The sequence below is a fragment of the Dreissena polymorpha genome, chromosome 4 (genome assembly GCF_020536995.1).
Source record: "Dreissena polymorpha isolate Duluth1 chromosome 4, UMN_Dpol_1.0, whole genome shotgun sequence".
Lineage (NCBI taxonomy): Eukaryota > Metazoa > Mollusca > Bivalvia > Myida > Dreissenidae > Dreissena > Dreissena polymorpha.
Genome location: NC_068358.1, coordinates 117095119 through 117122395, shown reverse-complemented (window position 1 = coordinate 117122395; position 27277 = coordinate 117095119). Strand labels below are relative to the sequence as shown.

Genomic DNA, 27277 nt, shown 5'->3' with positions numbered 1-27277 from the left:
GACTTAAGTCTAAGAATTGTTTGGTGAATACGGGCCCAGACCAGTCTTGCAAAATTTTCTTCTTAAGTGCCAAATCCTAGAAATTTCATAGCATTAAACTTGTTATTAAGATATTGGAGCATAGCTGGTTTCATTTCCCATTTAACATTTGCCCAAATATATTAATTTTCAAACGACATGCACTATTTTGGTGCAGGGCTTCAGTTAAAGGACATCTGGGCATCAATTAACCCCGAGAATAGCAGCGGTACTTCCATTTTACAACTTGTAGATGTTTCTTGGAATTGAAAAATCAACCTTTCTTGATTGTAATTTTACAATTATATTAAAACAAGCAACAAATAGGACCAACTTCCACACTAAAATACTAAAATAAAAGTAGAATGTCAGCTTTTATGAAAAGAAATTATAAAATATAAGGCTTGAAAGTCCTAACTTCCAAATTTTAAACTCCAGTGGAATGACTGGAACAATCCACAGGGGCTAGCATAAAGGTTCAGGTTCTCACCCTTCTATTCTCCCTAGATGTTTTGCTACTTAAGCTCATTATTTTGATGAGCATTCATGGAATTGGGCCCTGTGTTACGCATATTGGAAAGCCTTGATTTCAAAATTGAACATTCTATATTTATATATACTTTTTCATCCCATGATAAACAAATATATGCATACAGCAACCCATACATACGCACGAATAACTGTAGGAAAACAATGAAGTACGCATTTTATACTTACTTCAACAAAACTATTTGTTATAAGGTGCTGGTACTTTAATCGCACTTTTGCATCTTTTATTAAGTCCCTGAAATCAATCAACATTTCTTCAAGTAAAACCACATTTTAACAGTTTCAAATCAGAGAGAGATGAAAAATAACAGCCTCATATTAGTTAAAATGAAATTATAAGAGTATGTGTCAAAACAAGCATAATTTTAAATAAAGGGGCCAGGTAACATTCATAATTTAATGAGCGCAAGTATGCTTATTTGAAATAAGGCAAGTTTAAATTTGTTTTCAACCCTGTACTGTTCAACCAACAATAAAAGATTAATAAAATAACATTTACTGCTCTCTTGTCAAATAAAACTTGGTATAACAGCTGAAAAGAATTGAGACGAATGAAACTGACTCAATCAAATTTAACAACCGCGGCTATTCAGTTATTGTATGACAATGACACACCATCTGGCAATGAGGAATAATATACTAAACTCTACTTAACTCTTTCCAGATAGAAAGAATTAGCTTGCAAACAATTAACAATTTACAAGGAGCTAACCAACATGGCTATATCAGCACAATTGTTTAACCCTTTCCCCCATAAGAAGCAAAGTGAACATGACTTTTGCAACCAGCATAAAACCAGAACAGCCTGAGAGTAACTTGCAGTCTGTTCAGGTTTTATGCTGTCTGCTTCTCATCAGTACCTAAGGGTTGGAAATGAAGCCTTTAAAACTTAAATATAGTAAGAAAGGTATTTAATTTATTAAATGTAACTTTCTAAGGGACTACAAATGCATCAAAATAATATCTAATTGGTAAAGGGTTACACTTGTATAAACATTTGTTCACGAATATGAATGAAGTGAGTAACATATTAAATAATATTACAAAACAACTGAGATCTGCATTAAAAAAACTGTTCTCTGCCCCACTTACATGACAGTGACATCGTCTACTAGTATATCACAACCGTATGCAGCGCAGGATATAGTCTGACCCATGCCTTCATTTATGATTTTTGAGGTAAGATAATCTGTCCAGCATTGAAAGCAGAACTTGTGACCACACTCTAAGCCTGCCATGTCCTGCAAAGATAGTCATAAACAATTAGTAAAACTCTACAGTCTTTTTCACAATTGACATAATAAAAAGTAAAAACACATTGTCTGAGTTGCAAACAGATTTTTTTTTCAAAAAAGCAAACTAACATTTCACATTAAGAAAAATATTAACATTATGTTCGTTTACGAATAATAAATAATGAAAAGCTGGAAAAAAACTGTTAGAACACTTATCCTTAATCAATAAATTTGAAAGTCTATTGATAACACATCTTTTAATAACATCTTCTTAAAATAAAAAAAAATAACAAGTTCCTTTATGTAAATTAAGACAATAATCATAAAATTGTAATTGTATAATGTCTAGCTTATCAATGATAGTTTTATATAATGCCTCTAATTGTTTGGAGAAAAACGAAAATCTACAGCATTCCAGAAAATAATTTTAATCAACTCTTGCTAATTCACAGTACCTTTGAAATAAACAACAAGCCGATGATGGTCATGAAGCATTCATCTGAGATTGAGGCAAACCAATTGTTGAAACTTAACAACCTTTTGACCTAGTTTTTTTTACATATGTGAGTTGGCCTAGGCATTATCAAAAATAAAATTCAAGATTAAATCATACATATGGCCTTCTTAGTAGTACATGTAGCAAGGTGTTTTAATGTCATAAATACTGACCTGTTATCGTATACTTATACTTTCCAAGGGGAAATAACTCATCCGGAATTTTAACTGGGAATCCGCCACCTCAATACCGTAATACAGGCCAGGTTAAACATAGTGCAATGCGACCTAGCCAAAAATTGGTAACCAACCCTCAATATTCTTTCCGGATCAACCAGGTGTATACGTGTCTTTTACGGCTCTGAATTAAAATATTGTTTTTCACTTGGTTGATTGGGGTTTTGAATAGATAAATTGTGTTATTTATCTTTTTATTTCTCATTCGGATTAATTTGTGTGGATTTAATGGATTTTGTTTCATTTGTAAAAGGTAAGCCATGCTTGTTTTTATCGAACAATGGTTTATTTCTACCATGCTGGGTGTTTTCAGGCGCGAACGACCACGTGCAAAACGTGCTCTTCTAATTAATTGCTAGAACGTGCAAAGCATGTTCTTCTAATGTGTTACGAGATCGTGCAAAGCGTGTTCTTCTATTGACAGATTGTTTATCATTTGCCATTGTGTGCAATAATGATTTTAACGTTCCGTATGACAATCTAATTGATCGTCATTTTATTTTTCATCTGTTTTGAATTAAACTTTTGTTTAATTTATGATCAACGGCAGTATTTTTATAATTTTCATTATGAATTATCCGAAGGGATATTAAAAAATTATAACTCTCTGATTATACTCCTTTAATTGACGTTTCGGCATAATGCCTTTATCAAAACATTGGAAATTATATGTTAACTACATTTTTACGTCTTTTGACTGCACAATTTAAATAACAAAGAAAAATGTTTTTAAACGTCAAATGACGTTGTACATGATGACGTCATAAATGGCGTTATATAAAATGGCGCCAAAAAAATGTAAAAATTCGCCAAAAATGAAATGACGTTAAACACTTACATATTGTATCTTAATCCTATGTTAAATGTGTGCTTTATATATTTAATAAATTGATATTTTACAATAAAATAATCATCATCATATGTAATTATAATCTACCTTAACTTATTATCATAAATTAAATAGGGTAAACTTATTTAATGACTCTTATTATTTCAATCCATATCTATGTATAATATTCAAATGATATTTGATTAAATAATCATATATACTTGCTATTCTATATATCATATACACATTATGGACAAGATAAATTGCATAAAGTACTATTAGTTTTACATCCATTTATGTTGATGATTAATATCAAATGTTTTTCACATATATTTTTTACAAGATAGTTTCCCGTAGCAGGACATCAAGTTGATTTTTTGTATTTAGTCCATTTGGTGATTGCGTTTGAAACTTCTTTATAAATTCCAATTCTTTAATAAGTCTGTAATAATGGGAACTGTCTCTTATTTGTGTTAACACTGATACACCCATATCCTGCACTCTGTGGCCTGCACCATTGAAATGTTCTGAGATTGGTTTCTCTCTTCGTAGTCGCACGTCAGCCTCGTGTTCTTTGGCACGTTCCTTTAATGATCTGCTCGTCTCTCCGACGTATACCATCTTTTGGCATTTAATACAAAATATACCGTACACCAAGTTATAAATGTTACAGTTCTGTTTTATTGCTTCGTTTGGAATGTCACTTTTTGGGTTGTTATGAAAACCTCTTGTCAACATTTTACAGACTATACAATTAGTCTTACACGATTGTGGTATTAGTTGAAAACGTTTGTTTATTTCTTTGTTTGTTTTTCCATGAACTAAAATGTCACCGATATTCCTATCTCGTCTGTATGCAACTATTGGTACGTCTGGGAATATATTTTTCATTCTGTCTGATTTATATAGTTTGTCTGTATGTTTTCGAATTATTGAGTGGATATTTGGAAGGTTGTTTGAATAAGTTATAGCTAGTGGTACTCTCTTGTTGGCTGTTTTATTTGTTTCTTTCTTCTTAAGTAAGTCTTTCCTATTTAAATTATCAACTCGGGATAGCTCATGGTTTACAAATTTATTTGGATATCCTCTTTTTTGTAGATTCTGTTTTAGTTCTTTTTTACGATGTCTGTATTTGTTTTCGTCAGAACATATTCTTTTTAAACGTATTCCTAATCCATAGGGTATTGCTTTCTTCACATTTGTTGGATGGTCTGAGTCATATTGGACATATTGATGTTTATCAGTTGGCTTTGAGTATAAATCAGTTGTTATTTTATTATCTTCTAGTTGAATTTTTGTGTCTAAGTTTATGGTTGAATATGCTTTGCTCTTGTTTTTCATATATTCGACTACATGATGGTCGCAGAAACAAGAGTGGATAAATACCCGGTGACTTCGCAGATCATGGATGATAGTTGCAGTATCAGTCACCGGGTATCGGGCACGATTGCGACCGTACTATGCTAAGTCTCTAAGACAGTCGGTCAACATCAGACCATATGGCGACACCCGTCAGCCGGTCTTTGCCCAATGACATTGGTCAAGGACATCGACCAATGCCGGACCAGTTGGCATCCGCCATACGGTCATTATCCGGTGACAACACTGGTCATGATATGACCGGTACGTCACCGGGGACGTTGATCACGGACCATTGATCGACGTCTGACCGGCCGGTCCGGTCACCGGTCATGTCACCGGTCCGGTCATTGATCACCAGTCCGGTCACCGGTCATGTCACCGGTCCGGTCCGGTCACGTCACCGGTCCGGTCTGGTCACCGGTCATGTCACCGGTCCGGTCCGGTCATGTCACCGGTCCAGTCACCGGTCATGTCACCGGTCCAGTCCGGTCACCGGTCATGTCACCGGTCCGGTCCGGTCATTGATCACCGGTCCGGTCACCGGTCATGTCACCGGTCCGGTCACCGGTCATGTCACCGGTCCGGTCTGGTCACCGGTCTGGTCACCGGTCATGTCACCGGTCCGGTCATGTCAACGGTCCGGTCATGTCAACGGTCCGGTCCGGTCACCAGTCCAGTCATTGATCACCGCTCCGGTCACCGGTCAACAGTCATCAGTTAGGCCTGCCACCGATAACACCAGTCACCGGTCAAGAAGAAGAACTCGGTCTTCTTCATTGAATTATTCTCCTATTCTTCGTTGAATACATCGTCTTCATCAAGGATTAGACATCGGACACGCTCTTCTTCGTCGAGCAGTTCTCATCGTCGCGGCTCTCGTAAGCAATCACGTCGTCACTCACGGAGACGTTATTCTAGAAGATCTCGGTCTCATCGCAGCCGATCCACATCTCGGCCGATCCAGATCTCGACATCGCAGGAAACGAGGACGTCGTCAACCTTCACGTAGACATCAGCGGACTGCATTGAGCACCACTGGATAGTTATCGAACATACCTCTCCTTCATTGAGCAGTTCTCGGCGTTGATACGCTCGTAAGCGATCATGTCAATGCTCACGGAGACAATATTGTAGAAGACAATATTTCCAGCGTAGCCGAACAATATTTCGGCATCGAAGTTATATGGATGTCGCCACTTCTCACGTAGGCGTTAATGAACCTACTGGTCATATCGACGTTCTCCATTTTATTCCTTTAGGAATATCATGTCTCCATTCCACGTGTGATGGTTCTTCTTATGGCATCCACACATGTTGCAGTCACCGAGCCGTAGTTGTATACGAACACTAGTTCGTTTAACATTCAGGCTTCGGGATAAGCTGTTCTTTTCTCCACTACGACTACAAGGACACTTATGCCTATTAATACTGATAATCTACCGTTGTTTTCCGGTTAACATTATCAGATGACTTCGTGGATGGTCATTCTTCTGCACCAGATATTTCCATTCTGACGCAGTTATATTAAACCGGTCCCGATCACCGGACATTGGTCACCGTTCATCGGTCAATTTTTAGTATCACGAGTATCGTCTACATTACATAGTTGTATACCCCTGGCTATGATTGTATTGAATACTATATTTTATGGATTCAACAATCTACATGACTTTTTGTGTTTTTCAATACTGATGTTCTACTGGCGACGGTTACCAAATCATGCCATATCTGTTATTTGTACTTCTATCTCAACCGGCTACATGCAGACTACTGGTCTTGCAGATAGATCGGCTGAAGTGGGCTCTGAGACTAGCATTGAGGTCGAACATTACTATTTGACCTCTATTAATTTTATGTTCGAGACCCGAAGGATGAAATGTTTTAACCGCCTTTACCTGTCGGCTACAGACTTTGCAGTCAGTGTCACGGAACAGTTGGGACACATTTATGACGCTAGCAGGATTAGCAAGACGACATTTGTATCGACTTCTGCTTTTCTAATGCTCCTACGGCAAAGCATATTTTCAAGCTACTGGAATCAACAAGAGTTTTGATACATAGGATTGCCTATCAGATTGACCGCATAGCGGCTACAGTCTTGTAGATGGCTTAGGACCTATTGAACTCAGATCTTAGATCCTAGGATCTGGAGGGACCTCATCTTAAAGTTATTCTTCTATTACACTTCTGGCCATAACAGGCCGTCTTCCTATAACTGGTCATATTCCTTTCGGAATTCGTCCCGGTTAGAAGTCTTGAAGTAAATGGATTAATCAAGTCAGAATTTAAGACTTCCATGCATTCTACCGGCAAGCGTGGACCCGCTTAAGGTTACCCCTTGGGTTTTCACCTTTTTCTGCCATCACACCTCCGATTCCGGAGGTACCACTATCAATCATATTTCCGTACTTCGCAAATCGATGACTTCGCTACCTGTATTATCCAGGATTTTAAAGGCGCCTGTTATTGGTTCAAGAAGAGGCTATATTCTGTAGATAGGTCATAAACTTATAAGTGTTAAACACTGTCCTATTCTACCAATTTTCAAGTGTGTTTGGAGTGGGAAAGTTCGGCTTGCCGTGGTTTCTTTGCCCACCCATCCTTGACAAATGGTTCCGGTCACCGGTCGGTATTTACCGGTCCGGTCACCGGTCCTTCTGCTGAGACGTCTTTTCTTAGGTCCGTTTCAGCTTTATTTTTAAGATAATTGTATTAATCTCGGGATTATTTAATGACACAGATTTCCATCTTTTTGTCATTATTTACCACTATTCAGTGGTGTCTAGACTAGAAGATTATCTTGGCAAGAATATAGTTTATTCTACCACAACCTTCCTTACATCTTATACAGATGTGAGCAGATAAGGTTATGGACGATCACATAGAACAACGTATCTTGATTTTCTCAATTATGTGGTATCCTAACGAATATCACCTGCACATCTACATCTTGAAAAGCGAAAATTCTTTTTAGCTGTTTTTCATTTACAACATATTTTCACGATTCCTTTGTGATGGTTTCAACTATCACACATCGGTCGTGGTTTACTTACAGACACGGAGGTGATCATATTATCACTCCTTGTAACTGGAAATCAGAAACTTATTCGTTCTTTGCAAGAACAACAAATTTTCTCTATCGTCTTTCTCATACCAGTTCGTCTCAACGCCCTGTTGGATGTTTTGTCCTGCAGTTCTTTCTTTCGAATTATTTTTCCGTTGGGTTCAATAATGTAATTGCGCATGCGGCAGTGAAGTTGCAGACGAGTTGCATGGTGTACATAGTATATCAAAGAATGTTGTTTATCATCAAAGGCTAGTTATTAGCGTTATGCGATCGTATATCGCAGTGTATACCGGTATGCTGAACAACGTCAACAATGCAGTTCACAGAAATCGATCCAGCAGGGTGTGCGATTGTTATACATTCGTCCATTGACATAAACTGGAATATCTTGCCTTCTTGGTGAGTTTTTGCAATAACTGAGTTTTTGCCATAATTTCATGATATATACTTAATGAACCATGGGATTATGGTTCTACGACCTTTTAAGTCTCCTGTACAATTATTTTCAGGAAACTTCTTCACAGGTCAAATATCATATCTCACTGAGACATATTTTTACTGATCCAAACATGTGCCACTTCATGTCTGGCCATTAATAACTTTTAGTTATCTCTACAGAAGAACGTTTTTCTGTTAGAGTTTCAATCCTTGTTACTTGTGCAAGGATAATTCCATCAGAACTGTATAAAGGTTCTATGGAAATTCATTTTTTACTGGGTAATTGAGAGCATAGTTATTACCTTAATCACTCTGCTAGATACATAGAGGTTTTTCTCATCTTTTTCTTGATGATAAGAAATTTGTTCTTTTCTTCATCAAAGTATAGAGATTATGCTTTCGTATACCTTGTTTTGTGTAAGTCATCGCAACTCTGTGCTGTCTTACCTATTTTGGAACTGATCCAAACTATGGAACGCCAACACTATGTTTTTCGTTCCTTTACCTTCTTAAGCAGTTTTGACTTGTGTAACATGTTGGGATGCTTAATAAGCTCCCTATGAACCTTTTACATCAGGCTTATTAACAGTTCCAATATAATTTTAAGACGGTTTTCCTTCTTATTATGGCTTTTACCATACGGAGAAGTGAAATTCATGCTTTTTCTGTTGAATACGACCAATTCCAGTTGGATCTATTGTTGTTTTCACTTTGTTGTGTCAGCCAGGATTCCTTGCTTAATATCAAGTCCTCTATATGGCTTCTACCTTCAAGTTTCCAAGTTTTCTTAAACTGGTAGTCATGAAGATGAGGATAAACTTCTTTGGGCAATCAGGGCTTTGAAGTTCTATCTCAGCAGTGTTAGTCAGAAGTCCATTCGAGGTTCTCAAAGACACTCTTCATTTCCCCAAAAAAAGGGGGGGAGATGTGTCTGCGGCTTCTATTTCTCGGGGTTAGACCTCGACTAAGGAAAGTTAATTTTATCCTATCTAAGGATTCATTCTTTTTTAGGATCTGACCGCATGAATTAAGAGCTCTGTCTGTTTTGTGGGCATATATTAATCACACCCCACTTTTTGACGTGCTCTAAGCTGTTTACTGGAGGAATCCGACCACCTTGTCATCTTTTTATCTTCGTTTTCTGAAGTGCCACCAATACAATTTGTATACGTTTGGGCTTGTTGTGGTTTCACTAACGGTAGTGTCTGCTTTACGACATAGACATATTACTCTGTCCGAGAAGTCATAATTAATACCGTTTTAACGAAGATTACTTGATATCATTAGCTGATAACCCTGTTTATGGGTTCTACTGTGTTGGGAAAATATATACGAACCTTCCCACCGCAGCTGCAAAATCAGCATACGATAACAGGTCAGTATTTATGAGATTAAAACAAATTTTTTAAATAAAATTCATTTTAATTATTAAATACTTACCTGTTATCGGTAAGTCCCACCTCCCACCCCGCTATTCGATTAATATTTTTGTATATATATTGAAAGAATATTGAGGGTTGGTTACCGATTTTTTGCTAGGTTGCATTGCACTATGTTTAACCTGGCCTGTATAACGGTATTGAGGTGGCGGATTCCCAGTTAAAATTCCGGATGAGTTATTTCCCCTTGGAAAGTATAAGCATACGATAACAGGTAAGTATTTAATAATTAAAATGAATTTTATTTAAAAAATTTGTTTTTATAATATATTTGGGTGACCTAGATTCTGGCGGCATGTGAAACAGATTCCAACTCAACCTACATCATGTAATGATTAACATTCTGACTCAGTTTCATCAAGATTGAGTCACAAATGTGGCGTATTAGTCATGTGGTAACAAGGTCTTTCTTAGATTAAACTTGGTGACCTAGTTTTGGACACATGTGACCTGTAACTAAGCTAAGATATTGTCAAGATACAGATTCTGACAAAGTTTCTTCAAGAATGAGTCATATAGCAAACCCCCAAAGCGGTTAAAATTTTACCCAGTCCTAGTTTTTGGATGCAACAGACCTAGATTCAAAAGCAGTCAAGATATTATCAAGGCAAACATTCCAAACAAGTTCCATCAATATTGAGTAATAAATGTGGCTTCTACAGTGATAAAAATGTATTATGTTTTAATATTTTTGACATAGTGACCTAGTTTTTGGAAGCATGTGAGCCAGAAATCAGTCTCAAATTTGTCAAGATAAACATTCCAAACTAATTTTTCCAATATTGAGTCATAAATGAGGCCCCTATAGTGTTAACAATGTATTTTATAAACTACGTGTAGGTGACTTTTGGATGATAATTACTCCGATTTTATCTTGGCCAATATATTGCAAAAAAGGATTTTACTGCACATGTTTTACAAAATATTATTCATTAAAAAGTAAAACAGTGCAAAATGGTGGCATAGATAGGCTCAATGAGTTTGTCAAAAAAATCAATTTATATGTACAATATATTATGTTTATGATCCACTGAGCTCGTACCTCTCAACATATCGCGTGTTGAATAACAGGTTTTGTTTTGTGCTCCCTTGTTCTGTGGCAAAATTGAATACTGTCAAACAGCTGATCAATTTTGTGTGGCCTAACTGTCAAGTATAACTAGTGCCATTTTTATCAATTCCCATGTGTACACAAACATTTGTAACTATTAATGCAATGAATTTTGTTTTAATATATGAGCCGCGTCGTGCCAAAATGGGTATACAACCATGTGCTGCCAGTGTATCTCTAGACCAGCCTGCACACATGCTAACGAGACCACTAATTGTTGCGTGACTTTATAGCAGTCTGGATAGATTATAGTGATTGCACAGGCTGGTCTGAAGCTACCCTGGCCACATAAGGCATAACACCTTTTTCTGCATGAAGTGGCTCATATTTTGTGCCTTTTGTGATTCAACCAATCAATAAGCGCAGTTCAAACCTTACCCAGTCATCTATGTTTAGAACAACTTACTGTGTGTGGAATTACTAGGCAGCATATTTCACACATGCTTTCACTTGTTGATGCACTGGTAGAACCTCGAGTAGATCTCTAAAGAACATGAAAATCACAATAAGCAAAAAGAGTGTCCTCCTAGACCACATTTAGAGTACAACCAGCAAAACATTATCATCTTAAAACAAGGGCTGTTTGTAAAACATGCATGCCCCCCATTTCGGCTGTCAGTTGTATTTGCAGCCACTGTGTGAATACGTTTTTCGTCACTGTGACCTTGACCTTTGACCTAGTGACTTGAAAATCAATAGGGGTCATCTGCCAGTCATGATCAATGTACCTATGAAGTTTCATGATCCTAGGCCTAATCATTCTTGAGTTATCATCAGGAAACCTTTTTACTGTTTCGAGTCACTGTGACCTTGACCTTTGACCTAGTGACCTCAAAATTATTAGGGGTCATCTGCCAGTCATGATAAATGTACCTATGAAGTTTCATGATCCTAGGCGTAAGCATTCTTGAGTCATCATCTGGAAACAATTTTACTATTTCGAGTCACTGTGACCTTGACCTTTGACCTAGTGACCTGAAAATCAATAGGGGTCATCTGCCAGTCATGATCAATGTACCTATTAAGTTTCATGATCCTAGGCCTAAGCGTTCTTGAGTTATCATCCGGAAACCATCTGGTGGCGGACCGACGGACGGACCGACATGTGCAAAACAATATATCCCCTCTTTTCGAAGGGGGGCATAAAAAAGGATCTTTATTTTTTCATGTACATTCAAAAAATGATCTACATAATACAGTAAGCTGTAGTCATTTGTACCACAAGACTGTCCAATATTCCCCCTATTAATGCGCACGTGTCCATAAACTTCTGTACCGAACGGTCGTAGTTTTAACTTTATTTTACAATGAATTCAGACCATACCCTTCACGAAAAATCTACATGATGTTGAAACAAGACTTATTGCAGATCTGCAAAAACATGGTTACATAATAACATAATAAGAACCTTACATGTATTTAAAAAGGCTTTTAAAGCCGGACAGCAAGATTTTGTCAAATATTTATAAATTTATATAAAATGTATAAAAACTTATTATACATAATTATATTTCTGTATAAATTAAAATAAAAGTTAAGAAAAACATGTGTCGAAAAATGCGAAATAAGCCAGATATATATTTAATTCTGAAATCAAAAATGTCTGTAAAGTCGAATTCCCCAGCATGTATATCTAGCATGTACTTTGTTAATCTAAATTTAGTTTTACGGATCATTTAAATTGCCTGCAACGATATCTATTCATACAACACATGAACAATAATTCCGATCCTAATGAAAAGAACAATGCTTTGGTTATGGTAGGAAAATGTTTACGAAATATTTTTGTCACAATGCTCGGGGCGCTAATTTGTCTTTGCTGCATTTTATGAAATTCGTCTTCAATGTATAACTTTCTTGCCTATTTTGTGTTATTGTAACATATACTACTCAATATATAACAATTTAACTCATATAAAAATCGTGCAGTCCCGCTTTAAAAACTTAAAAATATTAACTGTGAGCAAAAAAAAACATTCAAACAGACGCCATGAAATCGCCTTACTGCCTGTCCTCAGAGGCAGGTATACATTGGACTGGCAATGTGACCTGGACAAGAAACTATTTACCACATTACTTTAGTTAAATAAAATTCTATCAAGTTTGAAAGCAAGGTTTACGTCTAAGCTGCCTACTAAATTTAATCTCAATACTTTCATCAAAACACAAGTTATTGAACATGATCCACCTTTTCATTTTAATAACAATTACTGTGAACAAACCAGTCCCAAATGCAAATTACCTATGAACAAAATTACAGCAAAATACCTCCATCGGGCCAAAACAGTTTCAGTACTTAGATCCAGCGACCTTGACCCCAATGGTCCCAAAGTCAACTCTAGCTAGATTTGCATTTATCTACCTAAACACACAATTTTAGAAAAATATCTCCATCCTATATGAGGTTACTGTGTGCAAACTTTTATCTATTTGAGCAATAGTGACCTTGAGCCAACTGGTCCAGACAAATTAGGTAAAAAACCCTGAAATTGGGAAAATTCATGTCCTGAATTCTTCAAATTTGGAAATTAACATATATTCATCTTTTGCAAAAAAATCCTTTTCCCATTTCAAATCCTAGCTGGAGCATAGTATGGCCCATAATATTTAAGTGTCCATAATAACCTTTTGTCTAGGATCTTTTCGATATGGACTAACAACGTGAGCTTCCGAAAACAAACTGTCTTGATCACCATCATAGTACCTGAAGAAAACATATCGTTGTAATTACATTTTTTAGTAATATTACATACATAAAAAATGGAACATTGAATATAAAAGTGATAAAGTAGTTATCAAAACACTTAAATTTTTCTAGAAATTCTTATTTGATAGTGTATTATAAGTATAATTACTAATAACAAAGTACTGTCACTTAAATTTTTTTTAAATGTACATTTTGGCAACTTAGGTTTTAAAACAATTATTTTAACTGAAAATACATAATACCTCTCCATTAATTTTTCTTTATCCCATCTAAAATGGTTCAAAAGGATTCTTGTTATAGTTGCTGGAATCTAAAAATCAAATAAGATTAATTTATCAGCTGGCATATTTTAACAGAAGGACAAACATATAATGCATAATCAATTAAACTTCATGTCAACACTGAAACACATACTACCCACGCAAAAAACGTCAGACCTTGGACATTTCAGATAAAATTTGCTGAGGTACGCTATCATTCCCTAAACTTGCGGCACTCGAGTCCAACAAAAAACAATATTTCAAATATTGTTTTAGTTGAAAATGAATACTAGGAATAAATAAAAAACACAAACACGGACTGGTTTATGTTATTTTAGTTTTTACTTTGATAGATTGTTCAAAAATAAAAACAAAAGAGTATGTGTGCTTTATATTGCTGTTAAAAATTACTTGCAACATATAAACTAATCCGAAAGATGTCTTCACCTTAATTTGAAAGTTTTACTACATGTTTTCATAGAAAAGGTTTAAATTTAGCTGTTATTGTATTGCGTTTAGAATTGTTAAACATTTTGAACATCATGATAATAAAAATAATAATAAACTCTATAAAATGTATTTTCCATTGGATGGTTAAAGAAGAACAAGGTTCGGTAAAATCTGGCGAGGTCTGTTAAATTAAAAAAGTTATCGGACCTCATGCTTTGTAAAGCCAAATATATCATTTAAAGCCACAGACTTTAATTTGCAGCTCAGGGGAGTGATTGAGGTGAAGTCTGAGGTGAGGAAAATTCTGTAGACTGATTTTGACCACGCTAATAATGTGCATAAAGCAAGGACAAACCTTAAAACAAACATTTAAATAAACATTATCATTAACGTATTAACAAGATTTATGTATGAAAACCTCCTTAAATTCACATTTAACATTTTATGCAAAGTAACCAGTATTAATTGTGATCAAAATCAATGAATGTTCAGATCCATGTGACCAATGACACCAATCTTTCCATTGAGCTCCATGTCTTTAAATTCAAAATAAGGTCAACGATGTTATAGTGTTCAAGTAACGAAAATTTTCCACGGGATCCGTAGTTCAAGATTTTTTCACATCATGACATATGGAATATGACTATAGCCATACCAAGACAGTGGAACTTGTTTACCAATTAAGAAAGTCGTATTCTTTCTGATTTATTTCCACTGTTATTTCTTCCCTTTCCAATTTATATTTGTTTTTTAATAATTTTTCAATCTCTGAGATTTCGTGAGATACGTTTGTTCAATAATCTTCATTTTCGCTTTACAACAGCGCCATTTGCAAACGAATCAGCTAAAAATACGAAACACACTTTAAAGGCCGATTTTAATTTGAAGATTGAGAAACGACAGCCAATTATATAGCTGGTTTCAAAAAATGCTTATGCAGAATCTACCAGTGTACCACCGTCAGTGGACTCGTCATTCAGCCCGACAGCATTTAGTAGCCCAAGACATCGCAGATTGTTATCGTCAACATCAACAGAACATGGATCAGTAAACACTACTCACCAACACCTAATCAAACGTAACAACTTAAGACTGCTTATTACAAACTGTCAAAGTATAAGAAACAAAAGAACACAAATGGCGGAATCAGTAGTATACTTCAAACCAGACATCATCATTGGCTGTGAATCGTGGTTGTCAGACGATATTACAAACTCTGAAATATTCCCTGAAAATTACCAGACAAATGTCCATCGTAAAGACAGAAATCAAAAAGGAGGCGGTGTATTTATAACAACTCAAGACAATTATCAAACGTGGTCCATCGATGATAGTAACACTGAGTGCGAAATAATTTGGACTGAAATTCAAACAAAAGTGAAGAATGTTGAAGTGGGCTCCTACTATCGACCACCAAGCGCAGATATCAGTGCCTTAGAGTACCTAAATGACTCGATATGTAAAATTAAACAAAAATGTAAAGACAAAATAATCATCTTGGCTGGAGATTTCAACCTTCCACACATTGATTGGAATTCATTGGCGGTAAAGTCTGGATGTAACCAAGCTAACCAACACCATTATCTCTTAGACATTGCAGAAGAACACAGTCTTGAACAAGTACAAATGAACTTAACAAGAAATGATCATAATCTCGACCTTTGTTTTATTTCCAACCCAAGTCTAGTTAAATCATGCGACACAGCGCCTGGTATCTCAGACCATGAAACAGTGATCATAGACTGCGACATCAAGCCAAAATATAACAAGCCTAATAGAAGGAAAATCTACAATTATAAGAAAGCAAATTGGAGTATTATACAAACAAACATGGCTGAATTCAGTCTTCACGCTAAATATTTTAGCCAAATAGCCCTTCGGGCTTATCAGATGGAAGTTTGAATAGCCCGAAGACAAGTTTAAAAGCCCGAAGAAGTCAATATAAATGTTATGACTTTTTTGGCCAGGAACACCAACATAGTTATTTACAATCAGAAAATCTACTTCCATTAGTAAAAACAGACGCATGTGATTATAGTAATAAAGGGTATTCTGTTTCCTTTTGAAATGCATTTTATACAAAATGCACCAGATAATTATGCTGTTTATTGTAACTTTATTATTACACATGTTCTCATTCGATGATTCCATTAATCAGTTTGACCGGTATTAGGTTTTATTTTAAAGCAAATTGATTATTATCGTATTATTACTAGGACAATTGCCAGTGAATTTCTGAATTGTCGGCATGTGGCTTCAGAACAAAAGGCCACTGGGTGTGTTAATTGCCCAATCTACCAAATGACAATGTCTGCTTCTTTAATTTACTCCCGATGTTTTGATAAGCATGTGTCAACCGTGAAAAGTATTGTATACAGTCTTCACGCTAAATATTTTAGCCAAATAGCCCTTCGGGCTTATCAGATGGAAGTTTGAATAGCCCGAAGACATGTTTAAAAGCCCGAAGAAGTCAATATAAATGTTATGACTTTTTTGGCCAGGAACACCAACATAGTTATTTACAATCAGAAAATCTACTTCCATTAGTAAAAACAGACGCATGTGATTACAGTAATAAAGGGTATTCTGTTTCCTTTTGAAATGCATTTTATACAAAATGCACCAGATAATTATGCTGTTTATTGTAACTTTATTATTACACATGTTCTCATTCGATGATTCCATTAATCAGTTTGACCGGTATTAGGTTTTATTTTAAAGCAAATTGATTATTATCGTATTATTACTAGGACAATTGCCAGTGAATTTCTGAATTGTCGGCATGTGGCTTCAGAACAAAAGGCCACTGGGTGTGTTAATTGCCCAATCTACCAAATGACAATGTCTGCTTCTTTAATTTACTCCCGATGTTTTGATAAGCATGTGTCAACCGTGAAAAGTATTGTATATTTGTAAACAGATTTTAAGTAGCAAAGTAGGTCACGTAGCAAAACGAGATTACAGAACAAACGAAAGTACTACACTTATTAATAATTAGTTAAAAAAACGTCTTCTAATACGCAAGAATGATCGATTAAAACACATGCAAATCTAACTGTAATAAGGATCAATTTGTTTTTAACCCAATGCTTACAATATCCCTTACAGACTCTTTTATTGAAAATTACTTCGTTCATTGTTAATGAATTATAAATACATTTTCGGAAAACGCTTCTTAAATTTAATTACGCTTCTAGATTGGTCATTATTTTAAAACATTACGAAGTGCCCGATGCTCGAACATCCCAGAACGTGATCTACACGTGTTCAGTTTGAATAATCTCATCTAGATTGGGCGTCAATTGCATCATTACTTTAAATAGCAATATACCCGGATGTTTACACGAAAGTTTAGAAAAATGGCGGCCGCATGTGTTCATGCAATTCTTTACAACGTATAACGTCATTTTAGGCATTTAAAAAGCAAATTTAATTGTGCCTCTTAAAAACGCATATAAATCAGGTTATTGATATGACGCTCAAATATTTAATCGACCGGTCGGGCTATTTTATAAGCATTTAGGATCGACCGACCGGCCCAAGAATCGACTCGGGCTTCGGGCTTATAGGCTAATTCGAAGACTGCTTGTATATTTGTAAACAGATTTTAAGTAGCAAAGTAGGTCACGTAGCAAAACGAGATTACAGAACAAACGAAAGTACTACACTTATTAATAATTAGTTAAAAAAACGTCTTCTAATACGCAAGAATGATCGATTAAAACACATGCAAATCTAACTGTAATAAGGATCAATTTGTTTTTAACCCAATGCTTACAATATCCCTTACAGACTCTTTTATTGAAAATTACTTCGTTCATTGTTAATGAATTATAAATACATTTTCGGAAAACGCTTCTTAAATTTAATTACGCTTCTAGATTGGTCATTATTTTAAAACATTACGAAGTGCCCGATGCTCGAACATCCCAGAACGTGATCTACGCGTGTTCAGTTTGAATAATCTCATCTAGATTGGGCGTCAATTGCATCATTACTTTAAATAGCAATATACCCGGATGTTTACACGAAAGTTTAGAAAAATGGCGGCCGCATGTGTTCATGCAATTCTTTACAACGTATAACGTCATTTTAGGCATTTAAAAAGCAAATTTAATCGTGCCTCTTAAAAACGCATATAAATCAGGTTATTGATATGACGCTCAAATATTTAATCGACCGGTCGGGCTATTTTATAAGCATTTAGGATCGACCGACCGGCCCAAGAATCGACTCGGGCTTCGGGCTTATAGGCTAATTCGAAGACTGCTGAATTATCTTCCCAAGTGTGTAATATGTCATCACCAGAAGAATGCTGGAACACTTTAAAAAATGGCATTAACAGTGCACTTGATAAAAACGTACCATCAAAACTAACATCTAAAAAACACAGTCATCCTTGGATTACATCAAGCATGAAAAATAGTATCAAGAAAAAACATAAACTACACCAAAAAGCTAAACAAACACAGGCATCAGAAGACTGGGACCAATTTAAACTTTATAAAAGTAAACTACAGAAAGAACTAAGGAATGCACACTGGTCTTACGTGAATGAATCCCTATCAAAGTCCATGGAAGATGGGAACAATAAGTCTTTTTGGAAATACATAAAATCAAAACGCACAGACAATGTGGGTGTATCAGCACTAAAAAGTAATGGAAAATTATATCAGGACAGTCAATCAAAGGCTGAAATTCTAAACAACCAATTCAAATCAGTATTTACCAAGGAAGACCCAAAAGAAAGAAACCCTGAGTTAAGTGAACCTTGTTACCCTGAAATAACAGAATTAAACATAACAATTCCTGGAGTAGAAAAACTTCTGAAAGCACTGAATGTAAATAAAGCTAGTGGACCGGACAGTATTCCGAATAAAGTACTCCGCCATTGCTCAGAGGAACTTGCACCTGCAGTAACCCATATCTTCCAGATAAGCCTATCTACAGGCATCTTACCAACAGACTGGAGAAATGCAAACGTCACACCTATATTTAAAAAGGGCAATCGTCACGAAGCTAGTAACTACCGCCCAGTATCATTAACAAGCGTCTGCTGCAAAACTTTAGAACACATTTTGTGTCGACACATCTTAAACCATCTAGAGCGATATGACATACAAACGTCTCTTCAACACGGATTTCGTAGTGGACATTCCTGTGAAAGCCAGTTAATACTTACTATGGATGATATTATGAAAATGTATGACAAAAAGAAACAAATAGACATGGTTATATTAGATTTTAGTAAGGCGTTTGATACCGTACCACATCGGAAACTATTATACAAACTTGAAAACTATGGAATAAAGGGTAACATCTTAAAATGGATTCAATCGTTCTTAATGGAAAGAAGCCAAAAAGTTATTGTCGAAGGTGAATCCTCTTCTACATGCACAGTAGACTCAGGAGTGCCCCAGGGTACAGTGCTCGGTCCTCTACTATTTTTGTGCCACATCAACGACCTACCAAAAAGTGTAACATCACAAGTACGTCTCTTCGCCGACGATTGTCTTTTGTATCGACCAATAAACTCTTTTGAAGATCATATCAACTTACAAAAGGACTTACATTCACTTGAAAAATGGTCAAAAAACTGGGGAATGAGGTTTAACGAAACAAAGTGTTATCTCATGACAATGCATAGACAACCTGTACCATCAACATTTAACTATTCTCTGAACAACCATTTCTTAAAAAAAGTTGAAGATAATCCATATCTAGGAGTTCAGATCAGTGAAAACTTAAAGTGGTCAACACATGTTAATAAAGTCTGTAACAGAGCAAGCAGTATTCTTGGATTTATCAGGAGAAACTTAAGACACAGCAACAAAAACTTCAAAGAGCAGGCATACATATCACTAGTACGTTCAATTTTGGACTATGCAAGCATTGTGTGGGATCCATATCTTCAAAAAGACATTGACAAACTGGAAGGAGTACAACGGCGTACAGCACGTTTTGTCTGTAACAACTACAAAAGCAAGAGCAGCGTAACAGAAATGCTTAAAGAACTGAAATGGCAACCATTGAAGGACCGACGTAGAGACCAACGATTGGTTTTCTTCCACAAGATCATCTACGACCTGGTGGCCGTCCCCGCTGACAATCTCCTAGAAGTCAACAATCGCCCACAACGTAACCATAATTCTAAATCCATCAAACTGGCAACAAGTAACACTGACATTTATAAATACTCTTTTATTCCGCGTACTATTCGGGACTGGAACTCTTTACCAGACAGTGTAGTGACTTGTACTAAAAGTGAACAATTCAAAAGTGTTCTAACTAAATCGTGCTACTAACATTGTAACATCAAAGGGCACACACCACACCCTCGATAAGTTTTGCTCATAAGTGAGCTAGTTTCGAGTACCATACAGATACAGATACAGAATATGTGGAGTGGTTTCGTGGGCCGTGGATTTTTCAAGCCGATTATGAAATAAACCCACGGAATGGGTCGTACCCATTCCATTTTTTTATGTATTTATGTGAATTTCAGAAATAAACCCTGGACAAAGAGAAATCACACCCCTGGCTATTGTGTGTGGTCACAGCAAACTAATTGTATTTTAAATAATGACTTACCAAAAATAAAACTGAAATATTATTTTACTAAAATATCGTGTTTGTACAGACATGGTTACCTGAACAACCGCATTCACTTCTTTAATGCACTCGACCATGACATGGACAATTTTGTCAGCTGTTAAAACTTCATACTGAAAGTCTTCTGTCTCGCGAGAATCAGATGCTGTGGAGGGTTCTGGCTCCATAGCTATGTCAACAAAGTCCTCATCATTACTGTCCTCCTCTTGTGAATCCTCCTCTTCCTCATCATAGTTCATTTCATCTTCGCTATCCATTTTCGTATATTTTAATAACTACGCATATATGTTGAAGTTTCCTAAATTATGTCACAAACGGATCAGTATTTATTTACATTTATGACGTCACTTCGTGTACAAATACCCCTATTTCCTGGTCTTCAGTTTCTGAAATTATACAAAAATATACATAACCTAGTAAGGTGGCTGTACAATAGATGTTGATCTTATGAGAATTGACAACATATTAACAGAATATGCATTTCTATATCCACGAATTACTTTTCAGTTTTGTCTGTTTTCTATCAACCTTGGAATTGTGGGATTCAGTATTCATTACACTTTTCGTGGTTTCGCAAAGGAGAGCTTCCGCATGTAAGATAACTCTTGGTTCTAAACAAGTTTCGCAATGTAGATTACCTCCCCTTTAACAATTAACAAATGATAAGGAAATAAGAGGATACCAGTGTTTTAAACACATTTCACTGGTTATTTGACAATACTTGTCACAAAAATCACAATTCTTTCCAGGCGCGGCTGAAGATTTTGGATTAGAGGGGGCGAATATGTAACAAATAGGAGGTTTTGGGGATTCCGATAATGACGTCACGTTTGCGCATGCTCAAATTTTGGCCGTCAAAACTGCGGCCTTTCTGCTATTGTTTGCATTGATGAAGCGCATCGTGATAAGGTTACAAACATATTCGCGACCCTTTTGATGAACAAAAAATACTCAGAAATTGAAATTCTTTCAGATTAAATTGAATCCAATGAACGAACACAAAACAACCCGTTCTAAAATCAGAACAACTTGCAAACATCATAACCGGTATGTGTGTTTTTGACGCAGACTCATGTTTACTCACAACTAGTAACAACGAACTTGTAAACTACCAATCTCCACGCAGAGTTGTCGTTCCATGCTCTCACATACATCAAATCACTGCGCGGAGGTTGGTAAACTACGCCGAGATACCAAGGCGAACAATGAACATGTTAATTGTTTTCTTGAAAAAAGAAATGCTTTTACATTAACATGTTTAATTACACGTGACACAAACAAGCGAAAGACTCACGGGACTTGGCCCAGCTCACTTATATATAGTTAAAAGATTGGGTATACTGTAGTTCAAGATTGGGTTACATCGGTACTCAATACCCATAACATGACTAGTCGTCGACCAGTATTAAGTATTATGCCGTCATTCTACTTACCATGGGTTGAAGGTACATGATTCACCAGTAGGTTTAACATATGTGAATGTCTATGCAGTAAAAAATGTTTTTTATTTAACATTTATTGAACAATTGCTACATGTTTGTTCACAGGGCTGTGTTATTGAGTAAAATATTTATTTTGACCACGACTATTCTATCACGTCATTATTCCTTTACATGTAGATATTGGTTGTTCAGAGAAAAAAATACATAAGACAAAGTTGGTCAAGTAAATGGTTCGACAAGTAGAAAGACGCATGTTTCATACAAACGCGTGTCAACGGTGTCATATAGAGGCTATATTTTGTTTAAATTTGTCGAGTTTCACGTACCGGTAATGTGTTAAAATACCCTAAACGTTCGAATAAAAATAATCGGTATGCAATCGACGTCCATTTTAAGTAGTTGAAGTCGTTTTGAATGCATCAGTGGTATTTCAAGTTATTGAATTCATTTAGATACACTTGATAACCCTTTTTATATGTGTAACAGTCAATATTAGCCTCAAGCCGTAAATCTTTCCTTTAGTTACTTTTTTTACTAGTGCGATTTTCTGTCATCATAACTCAAAATGTAATAAAATAATATTATCAATAATAAAGTCTTTGCAAAAATGGATATATTCTGGAATGAAGCACTAACCTTAATGAAAATTTACTGTAAGTTCCCATAGACACAGAAATCTGACAGCGGAATCGACGCAGTCGGATTTGTTCGACATGTAGTTTACTCTGCGACTATTTCCACTATTCACGACAAAGGTAATCTACCAAAAACAGTTATGTTTTGTGTTTCTTACGAGAACTTCACATTCGAGTTAGGATGATTTGTAATCTCATATCTGAAAGCATAAGCTAGTATGACACAATTACGTGAGTCACTAGCACATCGGATTGATTTATGGAATACATTATGGCTGCCATCATTTTTATTGTGAAACATAATAAAGCATCCACCATCGTTCACTCGGTACCCTGATTCAGACGCCGCACTGTAACATTTTAATGTAAGTGTTTCCAACGCCACTTCTCGCACGTACGGAGTTCGGTATGTTCCCTAATACGGGTGCCTAATTACATTTTCAAACATGCAAATTACGGTAGGGCTGATAACCCAAAACACTTTATTATGCAGTTTGATGATCTGTGCATTATGATTACACGTATGGATGCTTATTTGGTCATTCCGTTCCTCAGCAGTAGTATGCGAGAACTCAAAGATGCATTTACTTACTTTCAACACAAACCTGGCGTCACTACTATTTATGAATAGCACTTCGTAATTTCTCATTACTTTTATTCACGCCCAGTTTAGAGATTGTGTTGAGTTCCTGGTCTGGAGCCTAGTTCCCATATGCTCAAATTATTATTAGTTTAACCAACCTTTAGAGTCAGTAATCACTTTTAATTATTTACAAGAAATATCTTTAAAAAAGATATACGGCGTAAATAGTTTAATGAATGAGATCAAGGATAGCGAATGTCTTTTTCTGTGCAGTTCTTAGCTGCATCACACGCAGTACGGGATGTTACGGGGAGTTTTCGCGGCTTATTTTACATTATAACATATTGCTGGTCATAAACCTATAGATACAAAACAGAAAACCAAAAGAAGAATGGAAGTGAAATTTAAACATATGAGTCAACCGGCCACACGAGAACAAACCTGTTTTAGTGGTCTGTCGGGCATTGCTATTTGATTCGATTATTAACAGTATCGAGAATCATCGTGCTCATGCTTAAAGTGATATTATGGGCATTTTGCACTGTTGAATTGAGCTGAAAAGAATTAACAGGTCAAAATAGTTAGTTAAAATGTGGTTACTGATCAATTATCTGCAACTCACCTTGCTACCAGTTGTTTATAAAAATATATTTTATATTCGATATTCTTACGTGACCCACCCAGTCCTGTAAGCCGAAATGATCCGTAAAACAATATTGTGTCTTTGTGTCGTATGAACAAATCTGCACTAAAACTAAATTTAGGTTCAACTCGTAAACGCATGATCAGTTGTCAAACGAAAGTACGGTTAATATTCAAATGCATTATTTTTCTCTTTCTGGTATATTGTTTTAGTATGTTGATGCTGCATTAATTACTATAAGTGTATATGAAGTAGAAACATAAAAAATAATCAACGGTTGCGATAGACACCTATAAACTGTTACATGCTCATAATATCACTTTAGTACATTAGGCAATATGGTGGAATAATTATTGTTAAATTTATTAAAAATAATATTTATCATTGTATTGTTGAAAACACATTAAGAATCTATTATTGACATACCATAATTATATTGCTGAATATCTTCTTTTAACATATTTCTGGTCTAAAGAAAATTCCAGGTCACCTAGTTCACGGATAGCGTCTTTATTATATAACGATTATTTTACTGACCGCGAACTCCGGTGATGACCTGTATATAAACTCTGAATGTCCGCGACTTGACCCGAAACCTCGCGGGTTGAAATGCAATTCTTTAAAGTGAGGCCTCGCTTCCACTGCTCTTTATACTTTTACATGTTAACATGTTGACAGGAATATGGAAGTAAGTACTAAATATGAGAACATAGCCTTTTAAGTATAAACGCTTTTGCGCTGGTAATACTCTGAAAATAAAAGGTGTACGCACAAACTGTATTGATGTCGAGAATTGAGTGTAAAACTGTTCTATCTATTAAGCCTTTTCATTAGAGATAAAATTGTTTCATACAGTAAAACAGTGGTACAAAGACGCGGATATGTTTCCAATGTTCTGGTGGTATACTCAAATCAGCCAATGGAATAAATGAAGTGTATTCATTTGTACCTAGCCGCGGGAAATTTTATTTGAATTTTATTGGACACTTACAAAGGTCAAGTCAGGGTGAAAAGCTGGCTTATGCAGCTTACGCCGAAAAAAACGCCATTGACGTTCAATATATTTCATTGATGATGTCTCATGGGAAACGAGAGCTCTAAACACAGCAAACGTGGATAACTCAAACAACGTTCTTCTGACCAACCTCACCCTTTCAGATCGCACACTTGTTTACAGTTATGATCGACGTACGGCGCCGTTTATTAGAGCACACCCACAGGGAGCCCGCACGTATCGAGATGCGTTTTTAACACATGTTATAATAGTATTACGATTAAAAAAAATTAAAAACAGTTTTTATTTGCAGTAAAGAAAATTATAGACTATAATACCCATAAATTAAGTCCGTAGCATACAGTAAAGACTGACACGGTCTTGTCATTGAAACATGCACAGTGTAAACAGTAAAACAGTTGGTTTTAAGTATTTATGGATGGCCTGACACAATACGTTCAAGTGTCTGACTATTTAATGTTGTTACCGTTACTCTTAATTTACTGTCTTTTTGCAAAATGTGTGTCTTTTAGTCCAGCGATATCCAAGTAAACTTCTATAAGATATGCATACACGAAAAACGCATGTCGAGGGGAAACGAACATCGGACATGGTGCAATTTTACTGTTCAATACAAGCAATTTCATCGTGCGCATAATTCTGGATTGTTCATGATATATTTTTAATACTTTTTATAACTTGTTTGTACAACAAACTTAAATACAAAATCATACATTTGTTGACTTCCTTGAACGCTCACATTGTATGCACTTAGTTGATTGTTAAAGTTGATGCACTTTTTACTGTAAACTACAAAAGAAGCTTTATCACAGACGTCAACAAAGCAAAACACGTAGAATCTGGTGTCGATTTAAGCACACTATACAAAAGCGAGCAAAAGCTAGAATTGGGATCTTGTTAAATAGTGATGTATGTAAAAAGGTAAATCGGTCTCAAATCGCAAACCATTTTGATGCGGAATAAACAAGTTCTGAGAGATTGTTTTGCAACGTAGATGTACACAGTATTTCAGAGATGTGTAGTGGGTTTTGAAATACTGCATGAAGATTTGTACCAAGTATTGAGATAGATGTTTATTTTCTTCAATTACAAAGCATTTAGTCGATATATTCCCCTTTATAAGGTTAAAAGGAAGAGATAAATACATCATGTTGCAATTGTCAAAACAAATTAACATTGTCACAAATGCATCATTATTTCCCATATCATATATGAACAGTTTGACTCATAATTATTTTATATTTACTTTATAAATCGAAATCATTTTTTCTTTTTGAAAATATTGATTTTAAGACGAAAGTAGCAAATCATTTACCTAATATCTTTGTTATCAAGTAAATTACAAATACGTTTCTAAGTATTCAACTATTATAATACGTGTTCATTAAAATAGTTATATTATTTCGACGGCTGCCTTGTTCTTCTGACATTAAGACCATTGGTTGCTGCTAGCATGAAGTTGCAAGTTTGATTATTGCCGCAACAATTGTAGTATTTATCGCCGGACACTGAGCGGGGTTATGGCTGAACACCAGAAATTCGTAGAGCCTCCGAAATAGTGAATCCGTTCGTGATAACGTCAGTCAAATTCGACGCAACTGCTTACACGTATTTGGTCGGTATGCTTACTGAACGATAAGTTATTAATTGACTTTCGTTCATCATTCACGTCAACTTATTCACATCTGCATGGACAACGCTTATCTGCGATCTCTCATGCAACCTTATAAATGCTGGCACATGTCTCAATGCGTTGCGAATCTTTTTGTATGATATCGGTACTGGGTATGTTGCATTGCTCTTCCCACAAGTAGTCTGAGTTCTCCGTTGAATGGTGAAGTTTTTATTTTTTTTATTTTAAATTTCGACATACTATGACTTGTCTATTATTTAGAGCGCCATCGACTCTGTCAAAAACAAATTCGTCCCTACCCGCCGTACAGCATCTAGGTTCACCCACATCTGGCCGGGTTTCCATGTCTCCGCGTTCCGTGTCCGTGTGTCCGTGTCCGCAAAAAAACGAACTGGTTGAAATCTGTTGGAGCGTTTCCATGTATCCGCGTTCCTTGTCCGCATTTTTCGTCCGCGTATTGCGTCCGTGAAAAATCGCTCGGTGAGCGATTTTTCACGGACGCGGACTCAGTGCACGT

At 35.9% G+C, this 27277-nt stretch overlaps 1 protein-coding gene across 2 annotated transcripts in view; it reads right to left on the bottom strand.

Annotated features, from left to right (window-relative positions):
* The window catches only part of LOC127880003 (E3 ubiquitin-protein ligase arih1l-like), a 37377-nt gene extending 15926 nt beyond the window's left edge, over positions 1 to 21451 (bottom strand). Inside the window, exons 1-7 of one of the 2 annotated variants that reach the window (XM_052427177.1) lie at positions 21310 to 21451; positions 20848 to 21195; positions 13730 to 13797; positions 13406 to 13484; positions 11187 to 11264; positions 1660 to 1808; positions 736 to 802 (exon numbers count right to left, since the gene is read on the bottom strand). In XM_052427177.1, coding sequence (XP_052283137.1) covers positions 736 to 802; positions 1660 to 1808; positions 11187 to 11264; positions 13406 to 13484; positions 13730 to 13797; positions 20848 to 21066 — 660 coding nt within the window. In that variant the 5' untranslated portion in view covers positions 21067 to 21195; positions 21310 to 21451. The remainder of the gene's footprint in view (positions 1 to 735; positions 803 to 1659; positions 1809 to 11186; positions 11265 to 13405; positions 13485 to 13729; positions 13798 to 20847; positions 21196 to 21309) is intronic. The other variant, XM_052427178.1, reaches the window with a different exon arrangement.
* Positions 21452 to 27277: the final 5826 nt, after the last annotated feature.